Raw genomic sequence first — 27,858 nt, forward strand, 5'->3', positions numbered from 1 at the left:
GTTTTACAATGTGAAAACTACATGTTACTTTGATTAATATTAATAATTAAAGTGAAAGACGTGTCAGAGTGCTGAAAATTTGAAGATTTTCATTGATGAAAAATAGTATAACACAAAAATATCACTGAAATTCTCGCGTCCACATTTTCGATTCTGATCGCCTAATCGCCATAGTAGCAGGTATTTAAGCGTTTGTTTTATAAATTCTGTATGTTAATTTTATTGTATAGTGCAATTTAAAGTAGCCTGAGTAAGTATTATGTGGAATAACAAAATAACAATTTTACATAAACCTTATGTTTACCTACGTAAACAATGAATCATTTAACGGGCCTAACAATGATTGATACTTTGACTTAGGTGCAGGGTTGCCAGATGCAATTTTACGATTTCCCCCAAACTGATTTTTATATTTCCCCAAAATGATACGTTTTCAAAAAAAATCCCCAATCACTTTGTTAGAGAAAAAAAAAGCGAATATAAAATTGAAACTACTTTTATTCGATCTAGTAGTTTCAATCACTCGACAGTTAAACAGATACACAACACATGGTCGCTCGCTCGATCAAAGAGACAATTTTTTTAAGGGGGTGACAGACGCGCGTGTAAGTACGCGGACTATGGCTCGACGATCTTAGGAGTTAGGTTGGTATATAGATAATATGGTCTCAAGACTCCAAATGTTGACAGCCAACCAATCACAGAGCCTGAACCGTGTCTTGAGACCGAGATGCATCTTGAGTACTGACTATTTATACCAGCCTTAATCGCCTGCAAAGAGCCGCGAGCCGCGAGCCGCGAGCCTGGGGGCATGGTAATCCAGTGTGAGCGATTCTCGTGTGTCACCGACGCGAGCCGAGTAAGTTCGCGAACTTAAAACCCGCGTAATTTAAGTTCGTACGTCTGTCAGGCCTTTTACGCACTCGACCAAACAAACCAAAACAAACAAACAACAAATTTGTCAGGATGTTAATCGAATGAAAAGGACGTTGGTTTCATTTGTTTGTTATGTTTTTTGGAAGTGCTAACCCCAAAAAATCCCCATAGTGTATTTATTTTCCCCAAACATTTTCCCAAAGATACTGTTTCCCCAAATTTTCGCCTAGAGTCAAAATTTTCCCCAGAATTGCGAAAAAAACCCCCAATCTGGCAACCCTGCTTAGGTGCTTTGCGTAAAATTATGTATCATAATGAGGGATTTTCATTTATTTTTAATTTGATTGTCAAACAGTTTCCATTTTAGTAACTAGATGGCGTATGGGTAGACAACTATCGGTAATACCAGGGAATACCATCAATAATTGCTACAAAACTGGGCAAAAGAATGTAAAACTTGATACATTTCAACTTGAAAAAGACGCAATAATATTCCAATGAATAGGATAATAAAGTTATTATAACGATATTTTAGTTAAATTCACGGAAGAAATAGCCCTATTTACCGATATTCACACCAAATGTCACAGAAATTATACATTTTGGTTTTGACAACATCTTACCTGCACTTGTGCAAGATAACGGATATTTAATGGCTAATATTTTACCAATAAGGAATATCAAAAACCCAAAAACCACAATTTAGGGAAAAAATAATAAAAACCACACCAACAATAAAAAGTAGAAGAAGTTTGAAAGTGACATGCCCGCCAAAACTCTTTCAGTTGTCAAGTTTCAGTTTGACAAGTTTTTATTATGTCAGCGTGTTCCTAAACTATTACTAGTGTACTGGCCTATTCGCTTAGGCCAATGATCGCTTAGGTTTAAGATATTTTGATTTATGTTTAGGTTTAAGATATTTTGATAATTTCAGATCGATGAGGAACCTATAGGGACCGTGCAGAAACTATAGAGGGCGTCGTAATTCGACAGCAGCGACACGATGCGAGTAAAAGAAGTAACTTGTGAGTGACTTTGGTTTCGCATTCTCTTTGACCCCGGCTAGTTCATAAGTGTTTTTTTTATGTTTTAGACTATAAAATGATTTAATGGCCACATGCAGCCGCGAGAACAACAACAGATTTCCAAGAACCCCCGATCGAAGGATTAAAGTAAAAGACTAGATGACGCCCGCAACTCCGTTGCGCCAAAAAACATTTATCGCGCGAGAACCGTACATTTTCCTGGGATAAAAAGTATCCTATCTATCCTTTCTCGGGGTTCAAATTAAATCCATACCAAATCTCAGCAAAATTGGTTCAGCGGTTTGGACGTTAAGTGCTAACAGACACACACTTTCGCATTTATAATATTTAGTATGGATGAGTTTCTAACCGTAAACAAAGAACGAAAGCGTGAATTAAAATGTATAAAGCTTATCTAGTAACTAGTTATCTAAGAAAATATCTGAAAAAGCAATGATATTGTATGCAAAAGTAGAATATCATTGAGAAAAAGTAATTAGTAGCATCCATCAGCATAGAAAGTAAAAACTTGATAAATATTGCAATAAAATAATGATTATGCAAAAATACTTATAATTATTACTGAAAATGCTTGTGGATTAATAAAATAAAACAAGTTCACTAAAATAAATGCTTTTATTTCATCAACCTTCTGCGAATCGCTCGATACCATCTTCACAACTTTTGTTTGTCACTATTTTTAACTAATTTCAGTCTGGACCTCATCAGTGCAAACACCAAATAAGTATTCTTTAAATAACACCCAAAGACCGCACTATTAATCTATTGCCTACTGGAAGAATCATCCTTTTGAGAACCAACACTTTGACAAGATGGTTCAAGTTCAATACTATCCTCAGTGTTGAATTCCTGGCAGGACTTCTCCAAATTATCCTTACTTTTGATGCAAATTTATGCCAAATAAATGAGCGGTGCTTATGTATGTATATCAATTTAGATGGAAGCCACTTTGGATGTTTACTGAAAGAAGCAAAGGTTATAGGTTAGGTTCATATTGTGTTCATCAAAAATGAATTTGTTTATAATCTACAAAATCCAGTGTTTTTACGAGTCTACACATAACATTCATGGAACTTTTTAAATGCTTACGTTGGTTTTTACCGGTTTTATCCATTTCTTTCGTTTTTCAATATGCCAAGGGATGTGAATACTTTTGGCAGAAAAATAGTAAAATTTTACTTCGTTCGATTTCCCTTTATTTTTCTTGTATGTATTAGAAAATCCGGGAACACAACAATGCATTTCCTTTCTTATAAATTCCCAAATGTCTCAAGAAATCTTATAATTTTCTGTAGCTCAACTAGAGCTTGACAATAAAATTTTCGTAAAAGTTTCGGCTACTCGTCACTAGTGGCAGTGTCATCGCTCTGCACGGTCTCTATAGAAAATCTAGAAGTGTCTATCCTTACGCCATCTAGTTAAGATTGTTAAAATTAAAATTAAAAAATATAAATGAAAATCCCTCTTTCTTAGATGTATATAAAATTCTTGTGTCACAGTGTATATGTCTCCTACACTTTGATGCAGCCATAGATAAAGTATTATAGTATAGATGTAGTCTTAGCCTGTCATCGCGAGGCCATTTTGTGCTTATTTTCATACAAGTAGTGTGCGTTTATTTTCTTGAATATTTCTATTTGTCGATTATTTCGAAGCACATTATGAAACAGGAAAGAAAGTCAATTAGTTCATGATATCGATTAACTATAGTTCAAGTGATGAGAATCCGTAAACACACGTAAAAAGCTATGCAATTTTTATATCCAAATTATTAATTGATGTGACATTTTTATCACTAATGCCTTATTATAAATCCACGTGTTTGAGGCATTCTTTGACCATTCCTACGGTTTATTATTTAGCGGAACTACAAAACTCAACAATATCTAGCATTAAATGTTCACTAAACACCTTTATTAACAACTAGCTGTTGCCCGCGACTTCGTCCGCGTGGACTTTAGTTTATAGCGCGCGGTGTCAACAAAATTTGTGTCAAATTTAAAAACTTTTTAAAACCCTGGTAAGTGGTACCCCTCTTAGGGCCGCGCTACACCGGAATGGCAGCGCTGAAAGTGCTCGCCTCGCCGCTGCCATTCCGGTGTAGCGCGGCCCTTAATTAATCAAAATACCCAAAAACAGCTGTGCAGTGTGCACATAATCTATACTTATACAGATAGTCTAAAGCCTGAGAAAGGACATAGGCTACTTTTTTTACTGGAAAAAAGGGTTGTAAGGGGGTGAAAATGCGTAAATTTGTTCAAATTAAATTAGTTCCAACAATTCATAATAGATGGCGCCGTGCGTCTTCTACATCGCGCTGACGCTTGCTCAAAAGTCTTCCTATAAGACGTGGTATCATCTTACATTTAAGTTTCGATTTTTTTCGATTGTTATATCTATTCTACGGTATTAAATAACTCAGTAGGTACTTTATCTGTGCAGTGACGTTACCTTAAATCTATCAATGATAAATAGTTTATGGGTAAAGTTGTGTAATCGGGGGGCTAAATAAGCTTTAAAATTTGGCATAAAATATAAAATTTAATATAAAAAAATGAAATACTTATTGTGTGCACACTGCACAGCTGTATTGATTTAAGGGGTACCAGGGTTTTTTTTTTATACACAGCTTTTGACACCAATTTTGTTGACATCGCGCGCTATAAAGTACTATAAACTGAAGTCCACGCGGACGAAGTCGCGGGCAACAGCTAGTACATAAAATATGTTTAAGATTTTTGAAATTTTATTTTAATACACATCCAAGACCCAGGAACATTGAAAACTTTTTGTTCCGCCTGCGGGACTCGAACCCAGGACCCCCGGGATGAGCGCTGGCCACGCGCAATGCGAATTCATTTTCATCGATATTTTCATGGAAATAAGATATTTTCCCACATCAAAATGTAGCCTATGTCCTTTCTCAGACTCTAGAATAACTGTGTACAAAATTTCATTGCAATCGGTTCAGTAGTTTTGGCGTGAAAGCAAGACAGACAGACAGACAGACAGACAGACAGACAGAGATACTTTCGCATTTATAATATTAGTATGGATAGTATGGATTAGAAATGCAGTAGGAGTTCTATAAGATAAGATAGATTGATTATTATTATACCAAGTGATTATATTATTAAACATAATATTCTAACGTATTAAAAACTATAAACAAAAACATACTAACAACTAATAAGTATGATTAGTTCTATGGTACAATAAAGTAAAAAATAAAACGCCATCTGTTGAATCGTATTAGAACTAAAATGTTCATTGCGTCGATATATTTCTGGATTTTTTATAATATTATACATAAAATATGTTTAAGATTTTTGAAATTTTATTTTAATACACATCCAAGACCCAGGAACATTGAAAACTTTTTGTTCCGCCTGCGGGACTCGAACCCAGGACCCCCGGGATGAGCGCTGGCCACGCGCAATGCGAATTCATTTTCATCGATATTTTCATGGAAATAAGATATTTTCCCACATCAAAATGTAGCCTATGTCCTTTCTCAGACTCTAGAATAACTGTGTACAAAATTTCATTGCAATCGGTTTAGTAGTTTTGGCGTGAAAGCAAGACAGACAGACAGACAGACAGACAGACAGACAGACAGACAGAGATACTTTCGCATTTATAATATTAGTATGGATTTTATTACATGAAATAATATGCAGACCGACTCCTTTGTTTTGTCCTAGTAAGTAGGACATAACATTACACGCTTTTGACGCTTATAAATGCACCGATAGGCTCTCTCCAGTCTATTGTACCTCAATGGATGCAGCGTTTTATAATATTATAATTATAATTATTAGTTACGTTACGTTACGTTTTATATTTACAGGTAGCCGAAAAAGCAATTAAACGAAATGACTGGGAGAATCCATACTAATATTATAAATGCGAAAGTATCTCTGTCTGTCTGTCTCGCTTTCACGCCAAAACTACTGAACCGATTGCAATAAAATTTTGTACACAGTTATTCTAGAGTCTGAGAAAGGACATAGGCTACATTTTGATGTGGGAAAATATCTTATTTCCATGAAAATATCGATGAAAATGAATTCGCATTGCGCGTGGCCAGCGCTCATCCCGGGGGTCCTGGGTTCGAGTCCCGCAGGCGGAACAAAAAGTTTTCAATGTTCCTGGATCTTGGATGTGTATTAAAATAAAATTTCAAAAATCTTAAATATATTTTATGTATAATATTATAAAAAATCCAGAAATATATCGATGCAATGAACATTTTAGTTCTAATACGATTCAACAGATGGCGTTTTATTTTTTACTTCATTGTAACATAGAACTAATCATATTTATTAGTTATTATGTTTTTGTTTATAGTTTTTAATACGTTAGAATATTATGTTTAATAATATTATCACTTGGTATAATAATAATCAATCTATCTTATCTTATAGAACTCCTACTGCATTTCTAATCCATATCCGTACTAATATTATAAATGCGAAAGTATCTCTGTCTGTCTGTCTGTCTGTCTCGCTTTCACGCCAAAACTACTGAACCGATTGCAATGAAATTTTGTACATAGTTATTCTAGAGTCTGAGAAAGGATATTGGTTACATTTTGATGTGGGAAAATATCTTATTTCCATGAAAATATCGATGAAAATGAATTCGCATTGCGCGTGGCCAGCGCTCATCCCGGGGGTCCTGGGTTCGAGTCCCGCAGGCGGAACAAAAAGTTTTCAATGCTCCTGGGTCTTGGATGTGTATTAAAATAAAATTTCAAAAATCTTAAATATATTTTATGTATAATATTATAAAAAATCCAGAAATATATCGATGCAATGAACATTTTAGTTCTAATACGATTCAACAGATGGCGTTTTGTTTTTTACTTCATTGTAACATAGAACTAATCATACTTATTAGTTACTAGCTGTTGCCCGCGACTTCGTCCGCGTGGACCTCAGTTTATAGCGCGCGATGTTCAAACAACAAAATTGGTGTCAAAAGCTTTTATAAAAAAAAACCCTGGTACCCCTTAAATCAAAACACCCAAAAACAGCTGTGCAGTGTGCACATAACTTATTTAATTTTTTTAAATTAAACTTTATTTATGGCAAATTTTAAAGTATATATTTTAGCCCCCCAATTACACAACTTTACCCATAAACTATCATTGATAGGTTTAAGGTTACGTCACTCATCACTGCATAGATAAAGTACAAAGTTATAATTTAATAAAGAAATGACAATCGAAAAAACCGAAAATCGAATGTAAGATGATACCACATTTATAGAAAGACTTTTGCGCAAGCGTCAGCGCGATGTAGGAGACGGCACGGCGCCATCTATTATGTATTTTTGGAAGTAACTTAATTTGAACAAATTTACGGATTTTTACCCCCTTACAACCTTTTTTTCCGGTTAAAAAGTAGCCTATGTCCTTTCTCAGGCTTTAGACTATCTGTGTACAAAATTTCATTACAATCGATTCGGTAGTTTTGGCGTGAAAGTGAGACAGACAGACAGACAGATATACTTTCGCATTTATAATATTAGTATAGATTATGTTTTTGTTTATAGTTTTTAATACGTTAGAATATTATGTTTAATAATATTATCACTTGGTATAATAATAATCAATCTATCTTATCTTATAGAACTCCTACTGCATTTCTAATCCATATCCATACTAATATTATAAATGCGAAAGTATCTCTGTCTGTCTGTCTGTCTGTCTGTCTGTCTTGCTTTCACGCCAAAACTACTGAACCGATTGCAATAAAATTTTGTACACAGTTATTCTAGAGTGCGTGGCCAGCGCTCATCCCGGGGGTCCTGGGTTCGAGCCCCGCAGGCGGAACAAAACGTTTTCAATGTTCCTGGGTCTTGGATGTGTATTAAAATAAAATTTCAAAAATCTTAAACATATTTTATGTATAATACTAGCTGTTGACTTCAGTTTATAGCGTGCGATGTCAACAAAATTGGTGTCAAAAGCTTTTATAAAAAAAACCCTGGTACCCCTTAAATCAAAACAGCTGTGCAGTGTGCACATAATATTTCATTTTTTATTAAAATTAAACTTTATATTTTATGCCAAATTTTAAAGCTTATTTAGCCCCCCCAATTAAACAACTTTACCCATAAACTATTTATCATTGACAGGTTTAAGGTTACGTCACTGTATATGATATAAAGTACTTACTTATTACGAGTAAATAACGTAAAAAAGAAATAACAATCGAAAAAATCGAAACTTGTATGTATGATGATACCACCTCTTATAGAAAGATGTAGGGCAAGCGTTAGCGCGATGTAAGAGACGAACGGCGCCATCTAGTATGAATTTTTGGAACTAACTTAATTTGAACAAATTTTCGTATTTTCACCCCTTACAACCCTTTTTTCCAGTATAAAAGTAGCCTATGTCCTTTCTCAGGCTTTAGACTATCTGTATATAAAATTTCATTACAATCGGTTCGGTAGTTTTGGTGTGAAAGCAAGACAGACAGACAGACAGAGATACTTTCGCATTTATAATATTAGTATAGATTATAAAAAATCCAGAAATATATCGATGCAATGAACATTTTAGTTCTAATACGATTCAACAGATGGCGTTTTATTTTTTACTTTATTGTAACATAGAACTAATCATACTTATTAGTTAGTATGTTTTTGTTTATAGTTTTTAATACGTTAGAATATTATGTTTAATAATATAATCACTTGATATAATAATAATCAATTTATCTTATCTTATAGAACTCCTACTGCATTTCTAATTTAAGTGACAAGTTGACAACAGAAGGCGCTCTAAAATAAAGGAGTTCGAGTGTACCGTGTTGGCCTATATTCCATCCAGAAAATATATCAATGCAATCAACATTTTAATTCTAATATATGAAAACAGATGGCGTTTTATTTTTTACTTTATTATTGTAACAGAACTAATCATACCTACTTTACTATATAATATTGTTTTTATTCATAACTAGCTGTTGCCCGCGACATCGTCTGCGTGGACTTTAGTTTATAGCGCGCGGTGTCAACAAAATTTGTGTCAAATTTAAAAACTTTTTAAAACCCTGGTAAGTGGTACCCCTCTTAGGGCCGCGCTACACCGGAATGGCAGCGCTGAAAGTGCTCGCCTCGCATGGCAGCTCCATTCCGGTGTAGCGCGGCCCTTAATTAATCAAAATACCCAAAAACAGCTGTGCAGTGTGCACATAATCTATACTAATATTATAAATGCGAAAGTATCTCTGTCTGTCTGTCTGTCAGTCTCGCTTTCACGCCAAACGCCAAAAGTATCTCTGTCTGTTTGTTTGTCTGTCTGTATGTCAGTCTCGCTTTCACGCCAAACGCCAAAACTTCCGAACCGATTGCAATGAAATTTTGTATACAGATAGTCTAAAGCCTGAGAAAGGACATAGGCTACTTTTTTACTAGAAAAAAGGGTTGTAAGGGGGTGAAAATGCGTAAATTTGTTCAAATTAAGTTAGTTCCAACAATTCATAATAGATGGCGTCTTCTACATCGCGCTGACGCTTGCTCAAAAGTCTTTCTAAAAGACGTGGTATCATCTTACATTTAAGTTTCGATTTTTTTTTATTGTTATATCTATTCTACGGTATTAAATAACTCAGTACTTTATCTGTGCAGTGACGTAACCTTAAATCTATCAATGGTAGGCATCATGTAGGACTTTCTGAAAACATTTATTTTAAATTTATTCAGAAATAAAACAATTTTGATTTTGATTTTGATTTTTGATAATGATAAATAGTTTATGGGTAAAGTTGTGTAATTGGAGGGCTAAATAAGCTTTAAAATTTGGCATTAAATATAAAGTTTAATATAAAAAATTAAATACTTATTGTGTGCACACTGCACAGCTGTATTGATTTAAGGGGTACCAGGGTTTTTTTTATAAAAGCTTTTGACACCAATTTTGTTGACATCGCGCGCTATAAACTGAAGTCCACGCGGACGAAGTCGCGGGCAACAGCTAGTGTTATATAAAATACTAAGACTGGGTTGCACCAGAGGCGTGGGTAAAGTTAAATATGGCGTCCAAACACCCCATAATCTCATACGACATCTGTCAATTTTTCCGGTTATAGTTAAGGTTAAAGTTAAAGTTAGTTGGTGCAATCCAGTCTAACAATTTCTGCAGATTTTAGAATATGACACTTACACTGACACTCATTTTTAACTTCCCGCATGCGTAATGTGCATTGAAAAACGAAACGAACTCGACTTATGACATATACAAAGATTATAATACTTTACATAGATTCGATTGTTTCTTGTAATGTCGTAAATTAAACACACACTATAACTACATCATAATTATTTCCAATTTTCTTAACTACATAATTTATATAAATCATAATCACAGATTACTAGTATATATTTGATCATAATATTTACAACGTGTTTGTTAAACTGTATTTAATAGGGACCGTGCAGAGCGATGACACTGCCACTTGTGACGAGTAGCCGAAACTTTTACGAAAATTTTATTGACAAGTTCAAGTCAAGCTACGGAAAAGAGCTTTCTTGAGAAATTTGAGTATTTTCAAGCCACGATCAGTAATAACAAGGATGAGATTTGGACATTGCTTGGTCCCCTCCCACCTCCATAAATTAAGAATTTTAGATGATGCAAAATGCCCCAAATGCTTAGAAAATGATGCTGACCTCAAACATAATATAATCTTTGATTGCAAAGCACTAGGTCTGGAGTGGACAGAATTTTACTCTGCTTTGAAATAGATAAAATTTGTAAAGATGAAGATATAAGTGTACCCCGCCGCCCAGAAGATTTACTGTCTAATTACAATTTCTTCAAATGTTTATACCGTTATATATGCTCAACGATGGAAAAAGTTTAAATTGTAAAAAATAGGTACCGTCAGTGTTACCACCTCTCAAAAATATTTATCCCTAAATTGGTGTCAAAAACCCTTAAATCGCCTTAATTTTTCTGTTTTCCCCCTAAAATCTGTATATATATAAAAATGGATTTTCAATTATGTTAGTAACGCTAAAACTCGAAAACGGCTGAACGGATTGGGCTAATTTTAGTTAAATATTTCATCTTCATCTGAAGATTCAGATGTTTTGAAGTCGTACATCTTATTATTGAATAAATTCAACATTTTATTTGTTGGATTAAATGTTGCACAAGTGACATCATTACGATTTAATGTAAATCGGACCATCAGTATTGCCGCCAGTCACCACAGAGTGGTCATAGAATTACGTAATAGATGTCGCTAGAAGTCGCTAGGTCAAGAAATAATTAATATTAATATCAACAATTTAAAAATATTAAAAAGTATAAAAATCCCTGAAAATACCCCTAAAAATTTTAGACCCCTAAAAAAATCCCATCTCACTTATTTAACCCCTAAATCTGGGGGGAAAACCCCTAAGTTGGGAACACTGGGTACCGTAGTGTTTTTTTTTTTTTTTTTTGTAAATAGTGCTTAGTGTGAACATTGGTGAGAGCCTGTGGTGAGAACCATAGACATAATATAATGCTAAAGACCAACAAAGAGTGCGAGAGAGAAGAAAATCCTTTATGGAATTATAACAAGATGAAAAGAGAGAGGCAGTCTAATGAAAATTGTAACAACTTTTATTTGACAGGTCGTCAAAAGTCGTCAATCGTTTTTATGCCCTTCCGGTATTTGCAATTTATTATTTAAATCGTATGTTATTTTCAACAAATACTATTATATATAACAATAATAACTTGTGCTGTGAGTGATTGCAGTGTAAATCATAGGAATAATCCTGAAAAATATACATTTCACCCGTAATTAATCTTCATGTCCTAATTGCTACGATGTGTTTATTTTTGCTATATTCTGGTCTTTAGTTCTCTATTTCAAATAAAATATTGTGAATCCTCCCTTTTACTTTCATATTTTGCGTAACTAAAGGTACTATTGTTCCTATATTACACAAATTTTGAAGAAAAATTTTTCATAAAAATTTCTTACATATACGCTAGTGCTTGAATCAATTTTATCGATATGCTTATCGATATTTTACAATAACATAAATCTAAAATAAAAATCATTTACCTTTATATTTATCACCTTAAGCCCGGCCGCACATTATCCGAAATTTCTAATCAGAAAAATTCGGACGCCCGGCGGAACGCACTCTGTTATATAGTATACATTTTGTTGTAGACCCATCATACTAAAAGAATTTCTGACGTGTCAAAATGTATGAGCGGGGCGGGGCGTCCGAATTTTTGTGATCAAAAATTCGGAAAATGTGCGGCCGGACTAAAAAGGACATATTATCTTATTTTAACTAATATAATATAGTATAGTATAATATAGCTAATATAATATAACTACTATAATATAGAGTGACTCTAAAACTAGAGGAAGGTTTATATTTATACATCATAATCATTTGTTTTACAGATTCCCTCAAGATCCTCTAATAAGAGGAAAATGGCTGAAATTAATTGGGCGTGTTGGTTGGAATCCCAAGAAAAATTCAACAATATGTAGGCAAACATTTCATTGAAAATTTTTAAAGAAAAATTAGAATAAATACTAGTTTGGTTAAAGGAGCTATCCCAACTTTATTTGTGCCAGTAAGTTTGACATACTGTTGCACTTGTTACTGAAGCAATTATTAAAAATAAGCAATATAAGCAATTAATGCTTTTTAGTTCATTTAAGATTATACTTATATGAACTAAAAAGTATTAAATAATCCTTATTCTGTACTCAATCTTCATAATTTTGAAGTCGGTACCAGTCCTAAGTATATAAGTTGCTGTTATACCTATTCTGTCAGAGAACTGGCGATTAGGTTAGCTGGTACCGATTGCAAAATAATGAAGATTGAGAACAGAATTAATACTGAGTACAGAATAAGAATTATTTAATACTTTTTAGTTCATTTAAGTATAATATTACTATTGTCATTGCCTTGGAAGTCGGTTTTAATTTTTTGTTTAAAAATAATAATTTTACTCATTTAGCTGTCCTTAACGTTTTCTATACTTACAGTTGGTGTTTTAAAAAATCAAAATCAAAATTGCTTTATTTCTGAACAAATCTAAAATAAAATATATTTTCAGAATACATGGTGCCTACCACCGGTTCGGTAACTAAGCCGACGAGAAGAACCGGTGTAAGAAACTCGCACGCCCACTTTTTACCAAAAAAAGTGAGAAAAAAAATAATCTTTTAAAACAAAATTTACAATGCTGTAACTAAAAATTATACAATGTAAACATAGATAGATACATAATAATTGTAAGTCATGTAGAAGTAGCCTTGCAAGCAGTCATTCAGCATTCTACTCCCAAGATGTGCCATCAATTATGAAATCATTTTGGCTTTGGCACAAAACGTTCTTTGACTACTTTTTTAAATTTATTAATCGAAAGATTTTGAACGTTTTCTGGGACCATATGTTCCCATTTGAATATCAAGGAGTCACTTCGATTTCTCATTGTTTCCATCACCAGACCACCACTTTTGTGAACATGATACCTACTCGGAACAATACAATGTACAGCAAAAGAAAAAATTTGAAAATCGGTTCATAAACGGCGGAGTAATCGTTGAACATACATAAAAATATATCCACAGGCGAACGTCTAGACTCCTCCTGTTTGGAAGTCGGTTCAAAATAATTGTAATAAAATATTATGATATTTTATAATATGTATTTAATTTAAGAATAAAATATAATATACTATGTGTGTACTTTCAACGTTTACTTTCAATGTAAGGACTGATTTACCAGATAGATTTTACCTGAGTAATAAATAAGTAACTTTATAATGTGTTAAGTGTAAATTATTTACCTCTATAAGAACCCCATGTCATAACATATCCGACGATTGAAAAATCATTCCAAAAGAAAATGTGTATCTACTTTTCAATCGTCACCTTTTTTTGCCAATTAAAATTTATGATACCTTATTTTGAAATACAAATCTATCAAAGTTGCATATTATTTATTTCTTATAGAAACTCAGGTAAAATAACTCGAACGGACTAAACTATCGATAGCAAAATACTATACTATCGATAGTAAAATATACATCACTAGCACACGCACACATTGACAGATCAAAAATGGTCACGCATTTTCGAGTTGTCAGGTGGTCTTTACGACAGTATATATTATGTCTATGGTGAGAACCAACCATACGTAGTATCCCTAAGTAGTCTGTGGAACCAACATAGAAGAAAGCATAAACCTATAATGCTAAAGACCAACAAAGAGTGCGAGAGAGAAGAAAATCCTTTATGGAATTATAACAAGATGAAAAGAGAGAGGCAGTCTAATGAAAATTGTAACAACTTTTATTTGACAGGTCGTCAAAAGTCGTCAATCGTTTTTATGCCCTTTCGGTATTTGCAATTTATTATTTAAATCGTATGTTATTTTCAACAAATACTATTATATATAACAATAATAACTTGTGCTGTGAGTGATTGCAGTGTAAATCATAGGAATAATCCTGAAAAATATACATTTCACCCGTAATTAATCTTCATGTCCTAATTGATACGATGTGTTTATTTTTGCTATATTCTGTCTTTAGTTCTCTATTTCTAATAAAATATTGCGAATCCTCCCTTTTACTTTCATATTTTGCGTAACTAAAGGTACTATTGTTCCTATATTACACAAATTTTGAAGAAAAATTTTTCATCAAAATTTCTTACATATACGCTAGTGCTTGAATCAAATTTATCGATATGCTTATCGATATTTTACAATAACATAAATCTAAAATAAAAATCATTTACCTTAATATTTATCACCTCAAGCCCGGCCGCACATTATCCGAAATTTCTGATCAGAAAAAATCGGACGCCCGGCGGAACGCACTCTGTTCATAAAATTTGTTGTAGACCCATCATACTAAAAGAATTTCTGACGTGTCAAAATGTATGAGCGGGGCGGGGCGTCCGAATTTTTGTGATCAGAAATTCGGAAAATGTGCGGCCGGACTAAAAAGGACATATTATCTTATTTTAACTAATATAATATAGTATAGTATAATATAGCTAATATAATATAACTACTATAATATAGAGTGAGAGGAAGGTTTATATTTATATATCATAATCATTTGTTTTACAGATTCCCTCAAGATCCTCTAATAAGAGGAAAATGGCTGAAATTAATTGGGCGTGTTGGTTGGAATCCCAAGAAAAATTCAACAATATGTAGCAAACATTTCATTGAAAATTTTTAAAGAAAAATTAGAATAAATACTATTTTGGTTAAAGGAGCTATCCCAACTTTATTTGTGCCAGTAAGTTTGACATACTGTTGCACTTGTTACTGAAGCAATTATTAAAAATAAGCAATTATAAGCAATTAATGCTTTTTAGTTCATTTAAGATTATACTTATATGAACTAAAAAGTATTAAATAATCCTTATTCTGTACTCAATCTTCATAATTTTGAAGTCGGTACCAGTCCTAAGTATATAAGTTGCTGTTATACCTATTCTGTCAGAGAACTGGCGATTAGGTTAGCTGGTACCGATTGCAAAATAATGAAGATTGAGAACAGAATTAATACTGAGTACAGAATAAGAATTATTTAATACTTTTTAGTTCATTTAAGTATAATATTACTATTGTTATTGCCTTGGAAGTCGGTTATAATTTTTTGTTTAAAAATAACAATTTTACTCATTTTAGCTGTCCTTAAGGTTTTCTATACTTACAGTTGGTGTTTTAAAAAATCAAAATCAAAATTGCTTTATTTCTGAACAAATCTAAAATAAAATATATGTTCAGAATACATGGTGCCTACCACCGGTTCGGGAACTAAGCCGACGAGAAGAACCGGCGTAAGAAACTCGCACGGGGCCCACTTTTTACCAAAAAAAGTGAGAAAAAAATAATCTTTTAAAACAAAATTTACAATGCTGTAATAAAAATTATACAATGTAAACATAGATAGATACATAATAATTGTAAGTCATGTAGAAGTAGCCTTGCAAGCAGTCATTCAGCATTCTACTCCCAAGATGTGCCATCGTTTATGAAATCATTTTGGCTTTGGCACAAAACGTTCTTTGACTACTTTTTTAAATTTATTTATCGAAAGATTTTGAACGTTTTCTGGGACCATATGTTCCCATTTGAATATCAAGGAGTCACCTCGATTTCTCATTGTTTCCATCACCAGACCACCACTTTTGTGAACATGATACCTACTCGGAACAATAGAATGTACAGCAAAAGAAAAAATTTGAAAATCAGTTCATAAACGGCGGAGTAATCGTTGAACATACATAAAAATATATCCACAGGCGAACGTCTAGACTCCTCCTGTTTGGAAGTCGGTTCAAAATAATTGTAATAAAATATTATGATATTTTATAATATGTAAGTAAGTATTTAATTTAAGAATAAAATATAATATACTATGTGTGTTGTTTACTTTCAACGTTTACTTTCAATGTAAGGACTGATTTATCAGATAGATTTTACCTGAGTAATAAATAAGTAAGTAACTTTATAATGTGTTAAGTGTAAATTATTTACCCCTATAAGGGGGTCATGTCATAACATATCCGACGATTGAAAAATCATTCCAAAAGAAAATGTGTATCTACTTTTCAATCGTCACCTTTTTTTGCCAATTAAAATTTATGATACGTAGATACGTAATTTGAAATACAAATCTATCAAAGTTGCATATTATTTATTTCTTATAGAAACTCAGGTAAAATAACTCGAACGGACTAAACTATCGATAGCAAAATACTATACTATCGATAGTAAAATATACATCACTAGCCCACGCATACATTGACAGATCAAAAATGGTCACGCATTTTCGAGTTGTCAGGTGGTCTTTACGACAGTATATATTATGTCTATGGAAGAAAGACATTCCTTGTTTTTATTGTATTTTTTTTGGAGCTAAGGACTCGTTTCCAGCTCCCAATAAATTTAAAAAAAAAGTACAGGTGAAAGACTAGTAATCTGTGTGAAAGATCTACACACGATCTACAAATTTAAACTAGTAATCGGAAGAATGTGAAAGAGTGATGTTGTGTTTTTATATTATTTTCCTAAAATTGTGTTATCTGGGTTTTTAATGTGTAATATTGGTAGGATATTAACCATTAAATATTCGTTATCGTGCACAAGTGTAGGAAAGTGATGTAATAACCAGAAACGTGCTCTTTTGTGTTCCCTCCAAAACTCCATCAAAAGTTTCAGTAAAGCGTCCTACCACTTTACTGAATCGACCGACTTGACTTCTTGACTGTATTGACTTTATACTTAGACTTTGACTATACTTTAGACCTGACTGACCTGTCTTTCATATAGAAAAAATTGTATAAAGAATATTGTTTTCCCGCCATAATATTATACTCGACTAGAGTTGTAAATTGACCGTCACGTTATATCTGACAGACGGTCAGATTCGTCATTTATGGTCATTTATTCATTTCGACCGTCATTTTTGGTCATTTATTGTCAGAAACGTCAGATATGTTTTTTCTTTGTAAGTTTTACTTTCTTCAGCTCAATTATATAAAAAGAGACTGGTATTATGGTAGAATCTTTACATCTTAACAGATGTCGTTCATCTCCTGCAATACAGAAACAGTGAATATAAAGTGGTTTTGGAAAAGTCAGTGAGTAACATTTTTTCACCTTTTCAGCTTTTCGAGCCCTTTCATTTGATATATTGTGTGGATGTGCTACAGCTTGGGTACGGCTTACATACATTATTATTTTTTAACAAAAAATTAAAACCGACATCCAAGGTAAAAACAAAAGTAATATTCGTAAAAATAATCTAAAAAAATCAAATAATTTTTATTCCTTATTATAGTGCCGTCTTCAGACTTCGCCTAAACCTCAACTATTTCTGTACTCAATCTTCGTACTTTTGAAGTCGCTACCAGCCCGGAAAAGTTCTGAGATCCTTGACATAGAACTTACGCTAAGGTAAGCTGGTACCGACTTCAAAAGTACGAAGATTGAGTACAGAAATAGTTAAGGTTTAGGCGAAGTCTGAAGACGGCACTATAATAAGGAATAAAAATTATTTGATTCTTTTTAGATTATTTTTACGAATATTACTTTTGTTTTTACCTTGGAAGTCGGTTTTAATTCTTTGTTAAAAAATAATAATTTTACACTTTTTAGTTACCTATGAGACCACAAGGCTATATTACTTATAGCTTGTTGTCTTAGAGTTGTACAATGTACATATTATTACTAGCGGTCGCCCGCGGCTCCGCCCGCGTGGATGTCGGTTACGGCTGCAAAAAGCCTACCCAGGAAAGACTCGGTCAGCAAAATGATTCCCAGGTCAATTCATAGACTCCAATGCTGACATCGACGACGCGGAAGCATCATTATCCGAAGGGATGCAATATAGTGCACACTGCATAGCTGATTGTCTTCCTCCCGCACGCGCACCCCCGCTTAGTGACGCCCACTATCGTTATATTTTAAGTAATTTAATGTAGCCCAAAAAAAACCAAGATTTTTAAATAAAAAAATGGTTATTGTGCCTCACTCGACATATATAATTATAGTGTGTCGCGTACTTTTTCGTACATATTTATAAGATCTACAATTACTTATAACATTTTATGGTTCGATCTTTTATAGTTCCGGCAGCGTACGCAAAATAAGTAACTTTTTTGGTTGATTTTACACCTGGCGTCCGAAAATCCCAAATATCTTACGAAACCCAATTTTTTCCAAAATAAAATTTACTTAGCCTATGTTCAGCAGAAATAATGTAGAATTCATTGGCTTTTGCTTGGAGTAGTTTAAATAAAGCCAAAATCCTCGAACTTGTATCTACATATAAGGATTCAAAAGTTCTGTTGGGTAGCTTCGGAACCAGGGTACATCCTGGTGCAAAATCTTACTTTTTGGTAGTATATGCCTGAAACACTTCAGAAAAAATAGAAATCACTATATGTTTCCATATAAATTTTGAGGAGTTCCCTCGATTACTCATGGATCCCATCATCAAGTCACCATTTTTATGAACATGGTACCAAATTCGAGTCAAACCCTATACAACACAAAAAGAATTTTGTAAATCGGACCACAAACAGCTGAGTAATCGTTGAACATACATAAAAAAATAATAAAAAAAGATACATACAGCCAAACGTATCACCTCCTCCTTTTTGGAAGTCGGTCAAAAAATGTCCCATGTTCTTTCAATGGTTTTCTATTGATATTCTATTGTCAAATTGCATAATCGGTTCAGCGGTTTCGGCATGAAGAGGTAACAGACAGACAGACAGGCAGACAGACGGACGGACGGACAGACAGACACACTTTCGCATTTATGATATTATTAGTATGGAAGTAGGTATAAATATTTTTTCACTTTCACTTTCACTATGGTCACTTTATACTAAAACGTACTGCACCTTAAATTTTTAATTGAAATTTTAATAAAAAAAATAACGGATATTTATTGTTTTTCGTGTAATTCCGAAATAATATAACCCTTAAAGTCTTAAACGGTGAGGCAAAATTTAAAATACTTAGATAATTTAGAAGAAAATCCACATGATTCCGACAGAACCGGACTTCCTCATTTCTGCCGATGCCTTAGAATTTGAAATCCAAGGAATCGACAGGACTGACGAAGTAGATGAAGAAGAGGAAAGTATTTAACTTGCAACAAATATAACTGACACTAAAACTTGAAAAAAAAGAACCTTTATTTATTTACTCCTAAGTTTAGTTGCTAGTTACTAACTAAGTCGCTTTAAAAAGTTAGTAGGTATCATTTTACATTCATAAAGTTTTGAGTATGCTCAAAACTTAATTTTTTTACAAAATTATTGTCACACCAAGTAAAACATACTAATTATTATATCTGACCTATCTGACAATAAATGACTTTAAATGACGGTCATTTATTATAAATGACGGTCACTTATCGTATGTGACGGTCAGTTTACAATACTATACTCGACACTGGCCATGGTTATAGCCGAAGTGCCATTATATGGAAAAAAAAAACTAGTAATCTGTGGTGAAAGACGTCTCGAGTCTCAACATACGTAGTATCCCTTAGTAGTCTGTGGTCTCGACCGTCGTTGCCGCAGCGTTGCCAGAATGTTACTTTTGTAACATTTTACGTTACTTTTGACCCTTGCATGTAGAGATGGGCGATGGGTAAATACCCAATCTACCCACCTGGGTATTTACCGGGTAGATTGGGTATTTACCGGGTAGATTGGGTAAATACCCAAAAATGGTGGGTATTTATAATTCAGCGTACGTTTTCACATATTTTTTTTAGTAAATCCTTAGTAAAACTTCCATTAAATAATGCAAATTTGGTCACTAGCCCGTAACTGTTCGAATAAGCCCCTTTAAGTCTTAAACTAATGTATGTTTGCAATACAAAACCATGTTTTTCATGAATTTCGGCGCGCATGTCAAAGAGTGACGGTGTCTTTTTGAACTTTTTTCTAAATTTTGGCTTTGTATCTGTCGTATTAATATTCTTTAAAGTATACTACCTTTTTACAGTGATAAAAGTTAGCATTTAACACTTTTGGGGATTGAATAAATCGTCTTAGTGGACGCCTTCATCGTTAAGAGAAACACGCGTGCGAAATTTCAAAACGTTAATCCCTCCTTTAGGCTGAACTTTGAAAAATTCTAATATACGTACCTACGTACGAGTACGAGTATCTACTCGTAATTCAATATTTGTTAGTAATTGTAGGTACTTAACACGAAATATTGTTGAGTAATTTTGTCTAAGAAATTTTAAGGTTCCACTAGCTAACCTTGAGCCTATACAATTCCAACCTCAAGGTATAAAACCTCTTTGACGTAAGAATTTTGTGAAATACAATTATAATTAATGCCTGTTTCATTAGAGGAACACGTGTGCAAAATCTTGTCTCTTATATAGCCAGTACACAATGGCACGATGACCCACTGCAGGGCACGCGATTGCTCGCCACGCCTGAAAATCGTCCGCCATCATACACCATTATTCCGTTTACACAATGGCGATGACTTGTAGTGGACCTGCATAGTCCATTGTGAACCTTTACAGTCTTGAACCTATATATTATGTACATGCAAATTAATGTATTATGCAAATGAGAACTGTTTTTGAGTAAACGCTAATGACTCTAATAACGCGCAGGCCAAGAACTTTTTATATTTGAATATAAAAAGTTCTTGGCCTGTGCGTTAATTAAAAGAAAATTTTTCCCTTTTAACCGTGGGAGAGCGAACCTTCGGTACAAATGGGTCGACTCCGAAAAAACCGGCGTGAAACAGCGCTTGCACTGTGTTTCCTTCAACACACAAAAGAGAATGCCGATCTTATGACATGCTCTTTGCGTCCAACTCGACCCTTTATGATGAGGGCGGAAACCGCCAACCATACCGCGATGTACGAGCGTCATGTCGGATATTCGGTTTCATCAGCGCTCAGTGCAAGTAGCTCCAGTGAGTGCTCCAGAGTTGGCTCCGGTCTTAACTCTTAACGCGTCTTTTATGGCTCAACTATCCTTCTCACATAGTTTCGGCTTCTTGAAAGACAGCTTTTTGTGAATCCGATACTTAAAAATGTGACCGTTCCAATTCTTCCAACGGCAGATCAATCGCTATAACCTCCCTCTTCTCGAAGATGATGGAGTCCATCATCAATAGCCAGCTCTTTCGACACTTGGACGCTCAGGGATTACTAAGGCTCGGCTCGGCTCTCTTGGCGTACCTAATTCATCGTTGGCTCAGGCGATTAACAATGTGTTGGTATTAGCTGTCAGTTTGGACATCGCGAAGGCCTTTGATCGGGTTTGGTACAAATCACTATTATCCAAGATTCCATCATACGGAGTCCCAAGAAATTATGCAAGTGGTTCACAAGTTTCTTAGCAGTCATAGTTGATGGTGAATGCTCTGATACTCTATCTGTTGACGCTGGTATCCCTCAGGGCTGTGTGCTGTCGCTTACCCTATTCATACAACATATCAATGACATGTTACAGACCAACGGCATTCATTGATATGCGGATGATTGTACAGATAATGTGACTTCCCGTATATTTCTCGGGGTTGAATGGGGTAGACGTAACTCAGTTCCATTTAACCGCACCAAAACACAAGTCAGCGCGTTCACCACAAAAAAGTCACCAATGGTATATCCTCGTTTGAGGGAATCACTTTATCAATCTTCCCCAGCATGAAAATTGGCGTAAACATTTCACCAAAAATACTAAAAGAGCTACCAAAAAAAGGAATCAAATATCTCACTCAAATCTTTAACGCGTGTATTTAAAAAAGTAGCCCCCCGGAAAGTAGCAGAGATTATATTAATCCCCAAACCCAAAGAATCCATCGGATGAAAAAGATCCATCGGATGAAAAATCTCACCGGAATATAAGTCTTCTGCCAGTGTCCTCCAAGGTCTTAGAAATACTCTTCCTGAAACGCATGATGCTAGAAAGCTAGTAAACTGTTACCCCATCACCAATTCGGTTTTCGCCAAGCGCATTGGACTATTGAGCAGGTACCTGCTCAATAGTCCCATGCGCTTGGCGAAACTGGGACTATTGAGCAGGACAGACTGGTATAAGAAGTTCAAAAAGCTTTTGAAAGCAAATCTTACTGTTTTTCTGGATATATTACAGGCCTTCGATCGATTATGGCATCGTAGACTGTTGTATAAAGTTCGTAAAAAGCCACCCTTAAACTTCTACCTCTTCATAAACTGGCAGAACAGTGCCCTCCAAGGTCTTACAAATACTTTTCCTGAAACGCATGATGTCAGAAATCAGAGCTAGTAAACTGTTACCCGATATCAATTCGGTTTTCGCCAAGCGCATGGGACTGAAGACTGGTAGAAGAAATTCAAAAAGCTTTTGAAAGCAAATCTTACTGTTTTTCTGGATATATCACAGGCCTTCGATCGATTATGGCATCGTAAACTGTTGTATAAAGTTCATAAAAAGTCACTCTTAAACTTTTACCTCTTCATTAACGCATACCTCAGCAATAGATATTTCTATGTTAAGTACGGAGATAGTGTCACATGTCTCCATGAAATCGAAGCAGGAGTGCCGCAAGGCAGTATATTGAGCCGTTATCTCTACCTTCTAAACACATTTGACCTTCCAAGTGCTAATGAAGCTCTGACAGGCACATTCGCAGATGACACAGCAATCCTCGCAGTAGACCAAACAGCCCATGTAGCATCGGCAAAATTGCAAAGAACTTTAAACCTATCAAAGTGGTTAAAAGATTGGAGGATAAAAGCCAACGAGAATAAATCTGTCCATGTAACTTTCACATTAAGACACGAAACATGTCCAGAAGTAGAACTTAATCGTATAAAAATACCACAGTCAAACGATGTTAGATACCTAGGAATTTATCTCAACAGGCGATTAACATGGAGAACACATAGGAACAAAAGAAAGGCTTTAGACAAGCAGCTACGAAAGCTTTACTGGCTGATAGGCCGCAAGTCACAACTATCACTAGAAAATAAACTTATTTTGTATAAAAGAATACTCAAACCCATCTGAACCTATGGGATGCAGTTGTGGGGCACAACCTCCACATCAAACATAGAAGTTCTACAACGATTCCAATCTAAAACCCTGCGTTCAATAACTGGAGCCCCATATTATGTTAGGAATAGCCAAATCCACAATGATCTAAAAATCAAGTATGTAAAAGAGGAAATTAAAAACTCCCTCCAAAACTATTGTAAAAGGATAAAATCACATCCCAATATATTGGCAAAAAAATTAATGAAAACTATACCAAACCAAACATTCAAAAGATTAAAAAGACGAGCCCCACAAGATCTTCTGTAAATAAAGATAAATAGTAAATACATGGACGCATCAATGGATGCGTGCCATACAAAGAAGAAATTCAAAATTTTAAAAGTAATTTTCGAGGGTCTTCGGCAAATCGATTTATTACGTCTTCTGTGTAAGAATCGCTCATATTATCTTTTAGTTTTCTGTGAAAGTACTAGATATTTTTTCTCAGGTGGGGGCAGCTGCCCCCCTGCCCCCCTCGGTACGCCCATATGTGAAAGAATAACAAACATCCATACATCTAAACAAACTTTCGCCTTTATAAGATTAGTAGGATTAACATTTTAAGTATAAAAATGTAATAAAATAATAGAATGTAAATAAAAAAATCGGCCAAGTGCGAGTCGGACTCGCGCACGAAGGGTTCCGTACCATTATAGAGAAAAATTAGGGTAAAATTTGTGTTTTTTGTATGACAGCCCCTTTTATTTTTTTATTTTATATTAATATTATTGTTAAATATTAAAGTTAACATAAAACTAAAGATTGTGTGAAAAAATCAAGTACCTACCTGTTGCTTTTATTGATATAGAGCAGAAAAGGCCAAAAAAATCACGTTTGTTGTATGGGAGCCCCCCTTAAATATTAATTTTAATTTGTTTTTAGTATTTGTTGTTATAGTGGCAACGGATATACAAAATCTGCGAAAATTTCAACTCTTTAGCTATTACCGTTCTTGAGGTGGTTGTAACTTAAGTATTGAATTTTATCTACCCGCCCTTTTGGGTAGATACGGGTATTTACCGGGTACGTGAGGGTAAATACCGGGTAGATGGGTAAATACCCAGGTACGTGCCCATCTCTACTTGCATGTTACATTCATGTGACATGACTACAGATGTTACTTTTACGTTACTTTTGGTAATTGAAAAAAAAAAGATATTTGAAACCAAAAATGCGAAAACGAAACCATAACGAAACGCACTAAGTTTTATTGAGTTTTGTCGTCACAGCTGACAAAGCTTTAAATGAACGTGGCGAAAAAAGGAACTAATGCTGCCATCATACAAAAACGCCCCCGCCCACGTTCATAAAATTAAAGCCTTGTCGCACCTTAGTTTAAAGTTTTAATGACGGTCCTATTGGTAGACTTGGAGCTAAACAAAATAAAATGCCTTCGTAAAAATAAAATATAATCGGCCAAGTGTGAGTCTGACTCACTCATAAAGGGTTCCATACCGTGGTAGAGCAAAAATAGGTCAAAAATTGTGTTTTTTTTGTATAAGAGCTTATTTTATTATAATATGTTAATTTGAATATTTTTTTATTTAAGTATAAATAAAGTACACATGGGATTTTGTGGAAATATCAAGTGCCTACCTATTATTGATATCCAGCAAAAAATGCCAAGAAATCAAGTTATAGGAGCCCCCTTTAACTATAATATTTTGTTTTTAGTATTTGTTGTTATAGCGGGAACAAAAATACATAATCTGTGAAAATTTCATAAGTCTAGCTATAGCGGTTCTTGCGATACAGCCTGGGGACAGACACACGGATAGACGGACATACATTAAAGTCTCAGTAATAGGGTCCCGTTTTACCGGAACCCTAAAAATAAATAACTTCATCTCTATATGTATAGTATTTTTCGTGCATTCTGAATCCTAACACCCCCCCCCCCCCCCTCCCCCCGGCATTTTAAATATTAAATAATACGAAATGTTACTTTTCCCCACAAAATGTTACTTTTAGCATGACATTAAGTAACTTTGGAACATACAGCACTGGCAACACTGCGTTGCCGTCAAGTCGCCGCCTCGATCGAATTCGTTGAGCAATCCGAAAAAATACAAATGAATTACGAAAAGTTTATAGTAATCTGATTTATGATATGAAATTACATAATGTTATGTACTAATTAAGCAATATCTTCTACGATTTTAAACATTGTTTTTATGCAGTTCAATTTTTAAGGTTATGCAGAGATTGACGATTGTGATTATCATCTATTGATATTACTTTTTGAGAAAAGAAACACAAGATGACTTTCATTTGCCCTGATTTTTTAGAGTTTCAGGTTTGTATTTCGTATTACATACATAAATTTTATATCATTGCCGGCGAAATAACCTCTTTTCATTTCTGTAGGACATCCTGAAGAAAATGAGGGTCCTAGACGACAAAATTGTTTATGCATTGAATACTTCTATCCCCACTGAATCGTTTAAAGCAAAAGTAGATGCTTCTTCTGCTTGTCAAGATTTATATGAACAAATTCAAAAAGGACATACTGAAAGGGAAAATGTTATTAAAAATTGTATTGTTGTCACTGCTGAAACTGTAAAAAATCTTAAGATTGCCAAGGAACAGCAACCTGATAGTTTAGACATCCTAAAAAAATTAAAATTTGAACAAAGAAAGGTATGTATTGCAAAATCATGTAAAATGAATTTGTGTTTATAAAAGTTGCAGCAAGAGAAACTATGTCATAACGAGAAAAAAAAAGAAAGAGATTATTTTGACTATTTAATTCTTCAAGCCTCATAAGAGCACTGATGATTGCGACAACAATAGAATACAAAAGCATTTCCTGGAATCTGCGATCGAAGTATTAATCATCTAATAGGTCATCTAAGGGACCATCCATAAAGTATGTCACACAATTTTCATGATTTTCACCCCCTTTGTCACATTTGAGTGTCCGTGGCGGGTCACCTAATGGGTAGACCTTTGGCTCGCACTCAAAGAGGGTGCAGGTTCGATCCCGATAAATATTTAGTTGTGCCAAGAATCTCGTATAATATATACATATAAATATATGCACATTGCACATATTATAATGCAAAATCCTGAATCAACAAAAATTTTTTTTTTGTTTCAGTTACGCCTGCTGCGAACAGAGTTAAGTGTGGAAGAGGTTATTAAGGAAAAGACTGGAAAATTGTTTACAGAAAAATGTAGAACTTACTATAAACCCAATGAGTTATGAAGACTGTTGTTTTACAAATAAATTTTGTATAGTCTATAGTTAAAGCACTGTTTTATTAAAGACTAGATGACGCCCGCAACTCCGTAGCGCCGAAATTCGTTTATCGCGTATATTATTATACATTTTTCCGGGATAAAAAGTATCCCATCACCTATGTCCTTTCCTGGGACTCAAACATACCAAATTTCAGCAAAATCGGTTCAGAGGCTTGGGCGTGAAGAGGTAACAGACAGCCAGACAGACACTTTCGCAGTTATAATATTAATATGGATCTTAAAACCATCTATACTAATATAATTATGCAGAGTTTGTTTGTTTGTTTGTTTGAACGCGCTAATCTCAGGCACTACTGGTCCGATTTGAACAATTCTTTCAGTGTTAGATAGCCCATTTATCGAGGAAGGCTATCCATACTAATATTATAAATGCGAAAGTATCTCTGTCTGTCTCGCTTTCACGCCAAAACTACTGAACCGATTCCAATGAAATTTTGTACACAGTTATTCTAGAGTCTGAGAAAGGACCATAGGCTACATTTTGATGTGGGAAAATATCTTATTTCCATGAAAATATCGATGAAAATGAATTCGCATTGCGCGTGGCCAGCGCTCATCCCGGGGGCCCTGGGTTCGTGTCCCGCAGGCGGAACAAAAAGTTTTCAATGTTCCTGGGTCTTAGATGTGTATTAAAATAATATTTCAAAAATCTTAAATGTATTAATTTATGTATAATATTATAAAAAATCCAGAAATATATCGATGCAATGAACACTTTAGTTCTAATACGATTCAACAGATGGCGTTTTATTTTTTACTTTATTGTAACATAGAACTAATCATACTTATTCGTTAGTATGTTTTTGTTTATAGTTTTTAATACGTTAGAATATTATGTTTAATAATATTATCACTTGGTATAATAATAATCTATCTTATCTTATAGAACTCCTACTGCATTTCTAATCCATACTATCCATACTAATATTATAAATGCGAAAGTATCTCTGTCTGTCTGTCTGTCTGTCTCGCTTTCACGCCAAAACTACTGAACCGATTGCAATGAAATTTTGTACACAGTTATTCTAGAGTCTGAGAAAGGACATAGGCTACATTTTGATGTGGGAAAATATCTTATTTCC

The 27,858-nt window shown here is 34.2% G+C and overlaps 1 protein-coding gene and 1 long non-coding RNA gene across 2 annotated transcripts; one reads left to right on the forward strand and one right to left on the reverse strand.

The window, feature by feature from the left end:
• Nucleotides 1-1,028: 1,028 nt before the first annotated feature.
• Nucleotides 1,029-19,337, reverse strand: LOC121727521. The gene is made up of 4 exons (XR_006035687.1): nt 19,327-19,337; nt 17,244-17,252; nt 3,296-3,298; nt 1,029-1,158 (listed from the first exon to the last, which is right to left on the reverse strand). It is a non-coding gene; the product is annotated as an uncharacterized LOC121727521 (long non-coding RNA).
• A 6,192-nt stretch (nt 19,338-25,529) lies between these two features.
• LOC121727513 (protein MIX23) lies at nt 25,530-26,764 on the forward strand. Its single transcript, XM_042115406.1, has 4 exons — nt 25,530-25,605; nt 25,706-25,808; nt 25,880-26,152; nt 26,613-26,764. Exons 2-4 carry the CDS (start codon nt 25,773-25,775, stop codon nt 26,718-26,720), a joined length of 417 nt encoding a protein of 138 aa, XP_041971340.1. The 5' UTR covers nt 25,530-25,605; nt 25,706-25,772; the 3' UTR covers nt 26,721-26,764.
• The last annotated feature ends 1,094 nt before the right edge of the window (nt 26,765-27,858 follow it).

Source organism: Aricia agestis, chromosome 5 (assembly GCF_905147365.1).
Source record: "Aricia agestis chromosome 5, ilAriAges1.1, whole genome shotgun sequence".
NCBI lineage: Eukaryota > Metazoa > Arthropoda > Insecta > Lepidoptera > Lycaenidae > Aricia > Aricia agestis.